The sequence below is a fragment of the Typopeltis vanoorti genome, chromosome 24, assembly GCF_054136105.1.
Source record: "Typopeltis vanoorti isolate ZY-2024b chromosome 24, IOZ_Tvanoo_1.0, whole genome shotgun sequence".
Taxonomy (NCBI): Eukaryota; Metazoa; Arthropoda; class Arachnida; order Uropygi; family Thelyphonidae; genus Typopeltis; species Typopeltis vanoorti.
In genome coordinates, this window is record NC_143572.1 from 5,505,128 (window position 1) to 5,518,965 (window position 13,838).

The 13,838-nt window shown below is 42.4% G+C and overlaps 1 protein-coding gene across 1 annotated transcript in view; it reads left to right on the forward strand.

The window, feature by feature from the left end:
- Nucleotides 1–13,838, forward strand: part of Mhcl (Myosin heavy chain-like) — a 719,798-nt gene that overhangs the window by 122,495 nt on the left and 583,465 nt on the right. The window contains exon 7 of the mRNA XM_090414205.1: nt 6,702–6,802. Coding sequence (XP_090270331.1) covers nt 6,702–6,802 — 101 coding nt within the window. The remainder of the gene's footprint in view (nt 1–6,701; nt 6,803–13,838) is intronic.

The window sequence follows — 13,838 nt, forward strand, 5'->3', positions numbered from 1 at the left end:
AAAATTGATGGGAAGACTTTGGTAAGAACATAGAAAATAAATTTTAGGAAGGTTGCATATTCTGGAGACTATTGAAAAAGCTTAGAAATGGAGGCAAAGATGTCTGGAGTAATTACTTTGAAAGATTACTAAATGAAACAATCAGTGTCAGCTTGGTGATAGATAATACCCAATAGGAATGCAGACAGAAATGGATATTCATACTTGAAGTAGAAAAAGCCATCAAAAATCTGAAATGTGGAAAGACAGCTGGAATAGATGAAATTTCACAAGAAAAAAAATATGGAGGTATAAAAGTTTTACAGTGGCTGCACTGCATAATTGAGGTCTGGTCAGAGGTTTGGATTCTGAATGATTGGAGTTGAGCTCTCATAGTACTATCTATAAAAAGGGAAATAAAACTGAATGTGAGAATTAGAGGTATTTCTCTATGTAGTGTACCTAGTAAGATTTATGTTAGTATACTTAAGAAACGGCTAAGAAAAATTGTGGAAATGAAGAACAAGCTGGATTCAGGCCAAATAGACCTTAATTAACTGGAAACATCTATCAGCATTGCCTTCCTAAAATATAAGCACTTAGTATCCTTTTTCTTTGATATGGAAAAAGACATTTGACACAGCTTGGAGGTTTGGTGTGTTTAAAAGACCTACACAGCTATGGTCTTGTATGTAACCCATCTTTTCTTTATCAGAACTTTCTAACTGAAGAGAGAGAGTTCTACTCTCTTGACCAGTGCTCTAGGAGGGATGAGTTCCACAAGATTCTGTGTTGTATTACACTATTCACGGTGAAAGTTAACAGAATGGCTTTCCCCCTATACCAAGCATTTCCCGTGCAAGACTATGTATGAATGACTTCACATTCTTTTGCCATTTTTGCAGTATAAAGGTCATAGAAAGAAGGATGAAGCTAGCTATTTACAGCTAAAGTGATCACTGCTACTGTAATGCAGTAATTTTTGCTGTAAATGCAGTCTTCATTCTGGACCCAGAACAGACTAGGAAAAATTTATAACTTCAGTTATGACAGAGGTAAAGTACTTGGATACAAGATAAGTGTCAGAGAGTAATGAACATTATACTCCCTTTATCTTCCTGCTTTTAGGGTGCAGACTGATCTTTGCTTCTACCAAGCACTTATCTGATCAAGACTTGATTGTTAAAGGTCTGAAGAGTGTGCTTCTGTGAGAGATAGTATGCTTCAATGTTAGATCATGTCTGTCATCAGGCAGTTAGAATTGTAATTAATGCTTTTCAAACTTGTTCCTAATTTTTATATCAATGTTCCTGAAATGTGTAATTTCAATGCTACCAGCTGTCTTTACATTCTTCTTCTTCTGCAGCTTCTCCCACTTAAGTGGGGGTCACTGTTTGTAATGAGTCTCCTCCACACCTTCCTGTCTTGGGCTGTCACCACATCCAAGTTCTTCATCTTCAAGTCCTCTTCTACCAGCTCCCTCCATCTCTTCTTTGGCCGCCCACACTTCCGCCTTCCTTGCATATCCATCTGCATGACCCTTCTTCTCACATATTCGTCCTCCCTCCTCATCACATGACCAAATCATCTCAACCTTGCCTCCTGTATTTTTGCTCCTAAGTTCGTAACTTTCACTGTTCCCCTGACATAGTCATTTCTCAGATGATCCTTTCTGGTCACACCGCACATCCACCTAAGCATTCTCATCTCTGCTACTTCCATCCTGCTGATGTTATTTTTCCTCAGGGCCACAGTTTCTATAGCATATGTCATAGCTGGCCTCGCTACTGTCCTATAAATTTTGCCTTTCAGATTGATCGGCAACCTCTTATCGCATAATACTCCAGCCATCATCCTCCAGTTCCTCCAACCCGCTTGTATCCTGCATCCCACTTCCTTCTCAGCTCCTCCATCTTCTTCCACTGTTGAACCTAAGTATCTAAAGTCTCTCACCTTCCTGATGACATTTCCTTCCAGCTCCAGATCTGTCTCCTGGCTGCCGCTGCCCACTGTGCGACACATATACTCTGTCTTACTTCTGCTCAGTCTCATACCTCTATCTTCCAGTACTTGTCTCCATCTTTCCAGTTTAGTTTCCGCTTCTTCTCTTGAATCTACACACAGCAAGATGTCATCTGCGTACAACATTGTCCAAGGTGCATCTTCTCTCACCTCCTCTGTTACCACCTCCATCACAATATTAAACAGAAACGGACTTAATGCTGACCCTTGATGCATGCCAACTGTTACTTGAAAACTTTCTGTCTGTCCCAAACAGGTCCGAACACTTGTCTTCACATTTCTGTACATTTCCCGCACTAACCTGACATATTTCTCCGGCACCTTCTTCTCCCTCAGACACCTCCAGACTTCTTGTCTTGGCACTCTATCGTATGCTTTCTCCAGATCAATAAATACCAGCTGTAGCTCCCTTTTGTTTCTCTCTCGCTATCTTTCCATCATCTGTCGTAACCCAAAGATAGCATCTGTTGTTGATCTACCAGGCATGAAGCCAAATTGTTCCTTTGCAATTTCCACCTCCTTCCTCAATCTGCCATCAAGAACCCTTTCTAGGATCTTCATTGTGTGGGACATCAACTTTATTCCTCTGTAATTTTTACAGTCTTGTGCATCCACTTTACCTTTGTAGATGGGAACAAGAGTACTCTCCCTCTATTCCTCGGGTATATTTTCCTGTTGGCAAACTTTCATGAACAAGTCCCACAGCAGGTCAATTTCCTATTCCCCCAGAGCCTTCCATGCCTCCACTGGAATGGAAAATCAGGGCCCACCGATTTTCCATTCCTCATCCTCTTCATGGCCTCCGTCACTTCCATTCTACTGATGTTCTGCACCATCCCCTCAGAAGACTGCCCATCTCCTCTGTGAGTCCTTGCATTTTCCTCATTCAAAAGTCCCTCAAAGTATATTTTCCATCTGTTTCTTATGTCCACATCCCTCCATAATACTCTTCCTTCAGCATCTTTGATCTGCCTCACATGTAAGATGTCCTTTGCTGCTTTATTTCTACATTTCGCTAGTTGGTAAATTTTTCTCTGTCCTTCCTTTGTTTCTAATTGATCATACAGATCTTGATATGCCATGGCCTTCGCCTGTGCCACAACTCTCTTGGCTTCTTGCTTTCTCTCTTTGTACACCTCTCTGTCCTCTTCCACTCTTGACTCATCCCACTTCTGCTTTGCCTTCCTCTTAGCTGTCACTGCCACTTGTACATCATTATTTCATCACCAACCTTCCTTCTGCTCACTAATCTTTCCAGATGTCTCACCAAGCACCTTGATTGCACAGCTCAGGATTACTTTTGAATTATGTTTCCACCAATCTTGTACACTTTCCAGTCCATCTGAAATCCTCTCTAACACCCTCTCCCTAAAATGATTCCTCACACTCTCCTCTTTTAAGCGAAACCACTTAATTGTCTTCATCCCATGGCATCCAGAAGTTCTTATCTTCGATCTTATTTTAAAGTCTGCGCACAGCAGTCGGTGTTGTTGTGCTACTTGATCTGTTGGAATTACTTTACAATTTGTCACAACCTTAAGATGTTTTCTTCTAGTCAAAATGTAGTCAATTTGTGAGCTGTTGTTACCACTCCTAAATGTTATCAAATGTTCTTCCCTCTTGTAGAAAAATGAGTTCACAATTGCCAGATCAAACGCTACTGCAAAGTCCACAACCTCTCTCCTTCCTGGTTCATCATTCCCAATCCGTGGCCACCATGCACCCTTTCACAGTCTCTATTCTGTCTTCCTATGTGCCCATTCAAGTCTCCTCCGACAATCACCATCTCGTTTTCTTACAATTCCCTCATTTCTTCATCTAACACATTCCAGAACTCATCTTTTTCCTCTGCTGTACAACCAACTTGCAGGGCATATACACATAATACGACCACCCGCTCTTCTCCAAGACCCAATTTCATTCGCATGATCCTGTCGTTCCTTCTACCCACGTCCAGTACTTCACCCTTCATTCTGCCACACACCACAATTCCTACACCATTTCTTCCCTCGTTATTCGCTCCAGAGTAGAACAATTTGTATCCATCTCCCAGTTCCTTTGCCTTTCCCCCTTTCCACCTTGTCTCCTGCACACACAAAATGTTCAACTTCCTCTTCCTCATCATGTCTGCCACCTCTCTTCCCCTTCCAGTCATGCTTCCAACATTCACTGTTCCCACTCGCAACATCCTCTCCACCTGCTGGGCTCGCTTCTTTAACCGCACCCGCCCTTGATGCGGTAGCTCGTCCACTTCTTGCAGCTGTAGGGCGATGTGGCTGCGCATCGCTTAAGGGGTACGCCCTAGCCCTTATATCATTTTCTCTTCGACTCATAATCATAGTTTGAGTTGGCACTGAAGTTTTCCGACCGGATGCCCTTCCTGACATCAACCCTCGCATTTATCCGGGCTTGGGACCGGCACCTATTGAGGCTAGCTTGCCTCCTTCGGTGGCTGCATAAGACGAAATGACTTAGCAAGATAGGAAAGACTCGCCCCTAGCCCTCGAATACTCTAATAGCATCAGGGGGGAAGGAGCAAGGAGAGGAGAAAGAAGCAAAGAAAGAAGAGGAGGGACCAGTCTACAGAATAATATAACAGATATATAATACATGAAGTAAGGCATGGTCCAGCATCAGTTACCTCGGGTTTGCCTTGCCCGTACTCACTAAAGTGAGCCCTTGTCTTTACATTATGCATTAAAAATAAAATCCCTTCCAGACCATTCCACATGGACAGGCATTTTTTGCTCATTTTGGGAAAATTTGTATAATACTTAGCAGGCTGTTATACACACTTTTGGCCTGCATATCAGAGAATTGCTGATATGCAGGCCAAAAGTGTGTATAACAGCCTGGGGTGGCTCTAGACCAGGGGTGGCCAACCTTTTACATTCCATGTACAAGTTCGGATGTACCATACAGCTCTTGGATCCTTAAAAGCTCCCTGTAAAAATATGTTAATATAGACATGATATATTGATTTAATATAAAAACAAGATAAACATTATTTATCTTAATGAGACTTTTGAGTCTGTTTTGATTTTGCCAAGCTTTTAATGTGTGGAGTTAAATTAGTTATTGATAGCAGCAGAGAATTTTTCAAATTTGAATCAGTCAATCGTGACCTGATTTTGTATTTAATCAATTACATAGCTGAAAATACTTGTTCACATCTGTATGTCATTCTGAAATGACAGATATAACTCTGGGCAAATTTTCTTAATTCTGAAAAATACTCACAGGGTAATGATCTCCAGAAATTAATCACATTGGAAGCATTTGTGACCGAGAGAAGCTAATCAAATTTCATGTTCAATAATGAATTTGTTTTCAAGTCCATAAGTCCCATTTGTATGTTACTAAGCATTTTCATAATTTTTTGTTCACTAAATGAAAATGGGTTTATAAATGCATTTATGCAATCCTCTTCTTTAGCAAAACACATAAGCTGATTTTTTCAATATATTTTGTAAAATTGCCATTATCTCCAGCACATTCACTCTTTTAAGTGCAGAAACTTGCTCAAGTCCTCATTTTCTAATTGAGAGTAAGCATTTCCCATAACTGAATCAGTTTTAACTTCATCCTGAATGCATTGATATCATTTACTAAGCTAGGAAACAATTTGCGAACTGCAAATGTAAAATAAATGTTCAATAAGGACGAACAAAGTACAACTCTGTGGTGCACGAGTATCAATTGTACACTGACTGACAAAAACCTGCGACACATTGCTGTTGCTAACACAGATATAACTTCAGGATCAAACATGTGAATGGGCCAAAGATGTGCACAAAACAATAAACTTGCTAAAAATAATTACCAAGTTTTTGCTTTTTTATACGAATTGGTTTTTGGTTAGTACTTTTTGCATAAATAGGCTTACTTTTTTATTATTATCATTGTGGTCCAATGTGCCACTTTTGGCACATGTGTCATAGGTTGGCCATCCCTGCTCTGGACATTACAGCATACAACACTGCATATGCAGCAAAACAGCGTTTCAACTTTGGTATACCTGTATTCTGTCATGCAGTTGCTCTGCAAAGCAGAGGGAAACACATAGTCCCTCCATCTGTCTTCCAGCAGCTCTTTTAAACACAGACCAGAATACTCTTAATTTTTATCTCCCTACATATATATAATTCAGAATGAGAAGTTTTAGTGGAGTCTTATACTGTTGACAGCATATCTAATCAAACATTCCATGAGAATATAGCAATATACTACAAAGCTACATGTCACAGCACATGCACTAAACTATATCAACTTGAAATGCTTCCAGAGCTGCATCATATTCACAAGTTCACTATAGGCATGAAGTTTGATTGCCTATAGCGAATTGCCATCCACATTTGTGCCTCAGATTCTGCTTCAGTTCTGTCAAATAAGGAGGCCCCAACTTGGCATTTGCCAGTGTTGGATCCCAGGTTGTATTAGGATCAAAGGAAACAAGTCTGCTTGTATATCTGCACTGAGGTCAGTCAGTCAGCCCATACTTCACAAGGTTATCATCTTGTAAGCGCACCTGTCTTTTATGCTTGCTCATTTCATCTTAAATTAGATTTTTGATATATCAAATAAAAATATATATAGAATGTTATTTAGTGAAATATAGGATATATAAAAAAGTAAATTTTTATATTATAGAAGTTGACTTAATTCTAAACATTGGTTTATTTTTCATGCTTTTTAATCAGGTGTATTTGTTGGAAAAATCAAGAGTAGGTCGCAGACCCGAAGGAGAGTCCAGTTTCAACATTTTTTATCAGTTACTGGCAGGAGCCGATGATATTCTCAGGTAGATAATTCACTTGTAATGTATTTCCTAATCATAATTATTATTATGTGAATATCTTCATAGAATCACATGACTCATCCCAGAGAGCCCATACTAACTTTTATACTCACAGTAAACTCATTCACTGTCAGGGTACTCATAACTACCACTTTCTAAGCAAAAAATCTACTCCCAACCTTACCACACAGTGTATAACTTCCAGGGGCAACCACTTGTTCTCTTTCTTTCTGTTCATTATGTATTGAAAAATTTCTTTTGTCAGTATTATAGAATCCTTTTAGTAACTTAAGTTTTTATCATGTCCTCTCTTTTCTGTTAACTAAACTTTGTTACTCTCACACCTTCAATCTGCCCTCATAGGAGCATTCCACAGACCTGTCACCAGCTTGGTCACTCATCTCTGAATCCTCTCCACTACCTTCTGATCGCCAAGAAACCTAGGTGACCAAATCTGTGCACAGTAAAATTGAGGCTGAATCATAGCCTTATAAAGAGGAACAGTAATCTCTTCATCTTTATTAATTAGCGTGTTTTTTAACATCCAGTTAATCTGTTGAGCTATTTTGCCAAATTTTAAAATATGCCCTCTGAACTTCAGCTCTCTCTGTCCCCCCACCAAATCTCTGGCCTAAACAATTTCCTGCAATCCAGTGCCATTATTGTGGTACAGAGTATGTAATATTTTCATTGAAATGCATAACATTACAATTTTTTGCAATACTGAATTCATAGCCATTATCTTTTGCCCACAATGCCAACTTATTTCAATCATCCTGCATGATATCTACATCACCTTTATCAACTGTTACCCCCCCTCCCCTCAGCAAATAACTGAATAGCCACCCTATTAGAATACTGACTCTAGTCTAGTAGAGTTTTGGGGGCACTCCACTAATAACTCCCATTCTCCAGAATTCCACTATCCTCTACTACTTTTTTGGTGTCAGCCACTTTCTATCCACCACCAGTGCCATATCCATTCCCATTTCTGCAGTGTATGTAATATCTTTCCATACGGTATTCTGTCAAATACTTCTGTAAAGTCCAGCAATATCATAATATAGCCATTTCTCATAACTGAATCTTTTATCACTCTGTTATAAAATATGAATAAGTTAATAAGGCAGGACCTACCTTTTACAAAGTCATGCGGCCCATTGCAGAGTATCACATTTCTGTCTACACATTCTTGAATTTTGCCTCAAATGAACCATCTTCTTGATACCGAAAATGCCTCTTAACTTCTGACTTTGTTGGTTGAAATTCTTCAGGTATCATCGGCAATATCCCCTTGTGACCTATTCTTCCTATCCTCCCTGAAAATACAATTTTCTTTACATTCTACCCCTTTAACTATATCATTTTCTGTCGACTAGGTCTTGCTGGTGCCTATAATTTTTAGCCAATAAAAATGAATCAACTCCACTTATCAGATCATAGATTGGGATCCTAGAAAATCCCAAAAGAAAGTGCACAAATTATTAAAAAAAAAAATGTTGCATCCCCCCCCCCCCCCCCACCCCCCCCCCCCCCCACCCCCCCCCCCCCCCACCCCCCCCCCCCCCCACCCCCCCCCCCCCCCACCCCCCCCCCCCCCCACCCCCCCCCCCCCCCACCCCCCCCCCCCCCCACCCCCCCCCCCCCCCACCCCCCCCCCCCCCCACCCCCCCCCCCCCCCACCCCCCCCCCCCCCCACCCCCCCCCCCCCCCACCCCCCCCCCCCCCCACCCCCCCCCCCCCCCACCCCCCCCCCCCCCCACCCCCCCCCCCCCCCACCCCCCCCCCCCCCCACCCCCCCCCCCCCCCACCCCCCCCCCCCCCCACCCCCCCCCCCCCCCACCCCCCCCCCCCCCCACCCCCCCCCCCCCCCACCCCCCCCCCCCCCCACCCCCCCCCCCCCCCACCCCCCCCCCCCCCCACCCCCCCCCCCCCCCACCCCCCCCCCCCCCCACCCCCCCCCCCCCCCACCCCCCCCCCCCCCCACCCCCCCCCCCCCCCACCCATGTAGGAAGGGATGTGTGAGATGTTTCTGACTAGAGGCAAGGTATGTTTGGAAATGTAGTATCTGTCCAGTCGTGCTTGGTAGAGTGGCCTATTTGTCGCTGTGATTGCTGACCTCCATGTGTAGGATTTCTTATCAGGATGTTGATGCCGGAAGACGTCGATGAGTTCATTATCGTTTACCAATGTTTGAAGTTTGTTTATTAATTGGCTACGATGTTCAGCACACTGAAGTCTGTCTTTTTCTTGGTCAAGAGTGCAATTAAAGTCTCCCGCTATTATAACATGTTCTTGGTCTATACTAGACAGATGGTTTTGAACGAAATCCAGGATTTGTGATGCCAGAGCATCCTGCTGTGGTATGTAGATGTTGAACACATGCAGGGTATTACGGTTGGGTGCTATTATGTGAGCATACAAGGCATATCCTGGTATATCAGCAATCACTTTTAGTTTAGGGAGATCTATGATGTACACATAAGCTAACTCCTGCTCCATGATGTTGTTGGGTTGCAGAGTGCTGTAAGTCATAAGGCCACTCTGCCCATCTTCTGGATAAATTGGATGAGGAGTTGATGTTTGTTTCTTGCATTAGTATTAGGTCTATATGATATTTTTGTACCTGGTCAAAGACTATTCTGTTGCGTAGAGCAGAGGCACATCCTCTTGCATTGAGAGAGAAAAGGCTTATAGACATTATGATTTATGAAAGTTTGATTGTAAGTTTAATCTAATATTGGTCCTGGTACTGTGTTTGTAGACCATTAATTAGGTAGTAGATTCGCTTACTCCTGTTAACCTCTGCTCTGCTCTTTTTACATTTCAGTTTCGAGTGTAGGTCCTGAAGTTGAGATATTAGTTCTGGGATTCTTGTGGTGTATTTAAGGGCTATAGTTAGTTTGTGAGGAGAACCTCGCACTTTCTGTATAAAGGATGACAGCTGCTTCATGGTTAGGGTACCCTCAGTGTGAGGAAGTTCGCCCTCAGCTTCCTCTTCTTCTAGGTCGTCATGTGGAAATACAGTTTCCTCATCGTCTGGGAACTCTGTTTCTCCTTGGCTGGCTGCAGGTGAAGAAAGGCCATTTTGAGTAGTTTCTTCTATAGGGTGAGGTTTTGAATTAGTGGGAGGCTGAGTTAGTGATTCTGGTTGCTGGGTCTGGGGATTGCTTTTAATTAGTTCGTCCTTGTCATCTCTGTTGGGAGGATCCGTGTTTTCGTGTTGTGAGACTTCGTTTTCTGAGCCTTGGATCTCATTACTTGGCAGGCGTTCAAGAGCGACGTGAGCGTTGTCTTTTTCAGTTCGGGATTTTCTTTCCTCTGAAGTTTGTAATGAGGAGAGGATTTTTGGTTTACTTTTTCCTATGCTTTGATTTTCTTCATGTGCGATGTTATTCTGTTCAACTGGTTTACTATTCTGGGCTGGGATGTTTGTTGATGAACTGTTGGTAATATAGGGGCATTGTTTCCTAATGTGACCATCTTCATGACAGAAGAAGCACTGTGATGAGGAAGATAAGTAGAAAGTATAGGTTATTCCGTTTATGTCCGTGTTGATTAATTTTGGGAGGTCGTGCAGTGCGTCGTTGTTTGGAAAATGCATTAATGCCTGCCTTCGAAAGCTTTTGACATGGGCAAATTCGGGCTTCTTCGTGGCTGCTGACAATGTGCGTATTTTTCCTGTGACCGAACCGTATCTTGATAACATGGATCTGATGAGTTGATGAGGAATTTCAGGGGGAACATTTGATACTGTTACTTTTGTTGGGGCCAGTGCTATTGGGGCTGCTTCGAAGTGATAATCGCCAATATCGACTCCTTTTTGCAGTACCGTTTGTGCCCATGAGATATGGCTAAAATATACTTGCACAGTTCCAGCTACGCGGGAAGCGTCGGTAATGTTTTTTGCGGGCACAATTTTGGCGATCGCCGTCAGATAATCTTCTAATGGGATGTTTTCTTTGGTGGCGAAAAGAACAATCCCATTTTCTCGGGAAATGACGTTCGTAACAGTGGTAGTTATTTTTGCGTTAATCGGTTTATTGCTGGCTGATGAGGCGTTCGTGTGTGAGATCAGTGTTTTGGGGGACGATAGGATATTTCCATTAGATACAACATTAGCATAAGATTTTGAATTGACTGACCTGTTTTCTGTGTACATAGCTCCGGTGACCTTTGCTCTTCCTTCCGGGTCCGAAGTCGTAGGGGGTCTTTGAATTGCTAAATCCTTGGTAGTACATGAATGTGCCGTTGCCATGGCGGTTAATCCTTCGCCGGCTATAGCCTCAGGTGAGGGGTGCAGGTGTCCGAGAAGGAATTATGGCGTCCAAATTGAAGATATATACGAACTCGTACAGCAGTAGAAGAGAACTGTCATAAATCACTTATCACTACACTTACGCGTACACGACTAGTATGAGTAGATAGCTCTCGGCTTGGAGAATATACCTATATAAAAAAATAAGTCCTTCCTTTCGGATAAACGTATAAAAGGTGGGGGAAGGCAGGAGCGGTATGAACGCACGTGCAACACCTTGGCCACCTAGCGGAAAGATAGATAGATAGATAGATAGATAGATTTTTTTTTTTTTTTTTTTTTTTTTTTTTATTGTAAACATAACAATCTTATATACAGGATTAACCGGTTTTTGGTTTTCTCTGCAGTCAGACAGAGAGGTTACATGCTCATACTCTTGTTGAGGTATGTTACATCGAAGTCACTTATAAGGCTAATTACATTTTTTTTTTTTTTTTAAATAAATTAAAGCCATTAAGAGTTATTTTAACATGATAACATAAGATCTTGTTTTAACATAAGAACAACTTTTAACTGTTAAGCACAACAATCCTTCTTTCTTCCCCCTTTCTTTTTTTTGGGGGGGGGGGTAAAGGTGTCACTTCTATGCTGGAAAGTGGATTATAATGCAGTCGCCCTGCTCAGCCAGGAGTTGATTCCGTGGATTCCATTCTTGGTGGAAAAGATCTAAGGTGTTGTTTTGCCTATGGTGGTGATGTTCGTGTAGGATCCGACATCTCACCTTTTGTTGGAAGGCTGCAGTGAGTTGGTCAGTTGCCTCTCTCTGTGAAGTTGCTGTGCTGTCTGGTCTTGTATGTCTGAGGTAGAAGTTGTATGTTACCGCTTTTGCGGTGATGAAAAGGTAATTGCAGAATGAATGGTTATTTGGCTCCACATGGACGAGATTGAAATATTCCTCTTCTGTATGAAGATTACCACAGGTAAGAGCTGCCGTTTCCCGAGTCAAATTGATTAATTTAGTGTTGACTGGGCATTCCAAGTAGACATGCCGGACCGTTCCTAATTGGTAGCAGAAGAGGCAGTTATCTGAGACGTTTGAGTTAAATTTTCGTAATATAGTAGGGGTAGGTAATATATTATGCCACATTCTCCACTGAATATCTGCGTCAGGTTTGATGGCTCTTGTGCGATATGGTAGATCCCATTGAAATAGTGTTTCATCAGATGATGCAGGATTTTCCATCAAAGTGCTTTGGTTTGACTGTTGTGTTAGGGTGCTGTAGATCTTGTTGGTGTTGCTGGGTGTAAGTTTCTCCCATGAGTTATTGGTTTTTATCAGAAAGATAGGCACCAAAACTTCTGAGTTTGGAGGAATAAGCCCCACTTCTGTTATGCTATCAGGCATAGCGGCTTGAAAAGCGGCCTTTACGGTGTCTATCTGCTCAGACTCATTCCCATATTCCAGGTTTTCGAGCGAATTTGGAAAGCGCCAGGTGAGGCTTGGAGAAAGAATGTCACCCAAGATCCTCACGTTTCGCCAGCTCCATGGAGGAAAGAAAAATTCTTTCTGAGTGATCGGGCTTCTTACCATCGTGTTGTGAAAGATGGGTTCCATGAGGATTTCAGGTAGGGATGCTGTCTTCACTGTGTGCTGGAGGTTTAGCTTCTTCCATCGTCGAAGGGCGTCTTTGTAGAAGTTTGTTAAATTTACAGGCACTTGAGCTGTTGTCATTCTTAAGGTGGTGGAGAGAGAGAGACCTCTAGTGGCAGAAGTGAAAATATACTCAGTGGTGCACTTGTGTGATATTTCCTGTTGTAGGGCATTTATGAGAAATCGAGCGCGGAACGTTGTTATCCTGTTGTCAATGGAGACCAACTTTTGTCCTCCATCTTTGAGAGAAGTACATAGCTGGGAGTAGGAAAGCCAGTTTGTTTTATTCCATATGAATCGATATATGGTTGACTTTATTTGTTTGATGAATTGAACTGGTGGCGTAAGGATCTTTAGTGTATGCCAAAGGACACTGGTGGCTATTTGGTTAACGATTATTGTTCTCCCTCTTGTGGAGGCAGAGGCTCGTATTGCTGCCCACTTTCCTAGAACTTGCTTGAAACGCTTGTTTAGTGTTTCCCAGTTCTTATCCACATAAGAGGGTGTGTTTCCTAGGTAAATCCCCAGGTATTTGTTTCCCTCTGTGGACCAGGTACCAGACATTGGGGAATCGGTTCGGTTTTTCCATTTGCCACACCACAGTCCTATGGTTTTATGTGTGTTTAGTTTGGCTCCTGAGGCTGCCTGATATTGTTGGTATGCCATTTGTATGTTATGAAAGTCCTCTTCTTTGCGGGCTATGATTGTAACATCATCAGCATATGCTGTCAGGGTTATGGTTTGGTAGGGAAGTTTAGGGCGGCATGCTTTGAGCAGCATGCTGAGTCTACACAGAAAGGGTTCGATGGCAATTGTGTAAAGAGGACCGGAGAGTGGACAGCCTTGTTTAATACCTCTGCTGTATGGTGCAGTTATGGTAAGCCTGTTGTTTATTTTCATGCAAAACTGTGCCTTGGCATACAACATTTTAATAGAGTGAATGATGCCTGAGCCAAAGCCAAATGCTTTCAAGCAGTTGAAGAGGTAAAGGTGTTCAACGCGGTCGAAAGCTTTTTCTTGGTCTAGTGTTACAAGACCCATTGTTTCACTGTTGTTGTTCGCTATGCTTATGAGATCCCTTATGAGATGTAAGTTTTCATGGATAGATCTTCCAGGGATGGAATAGCTCT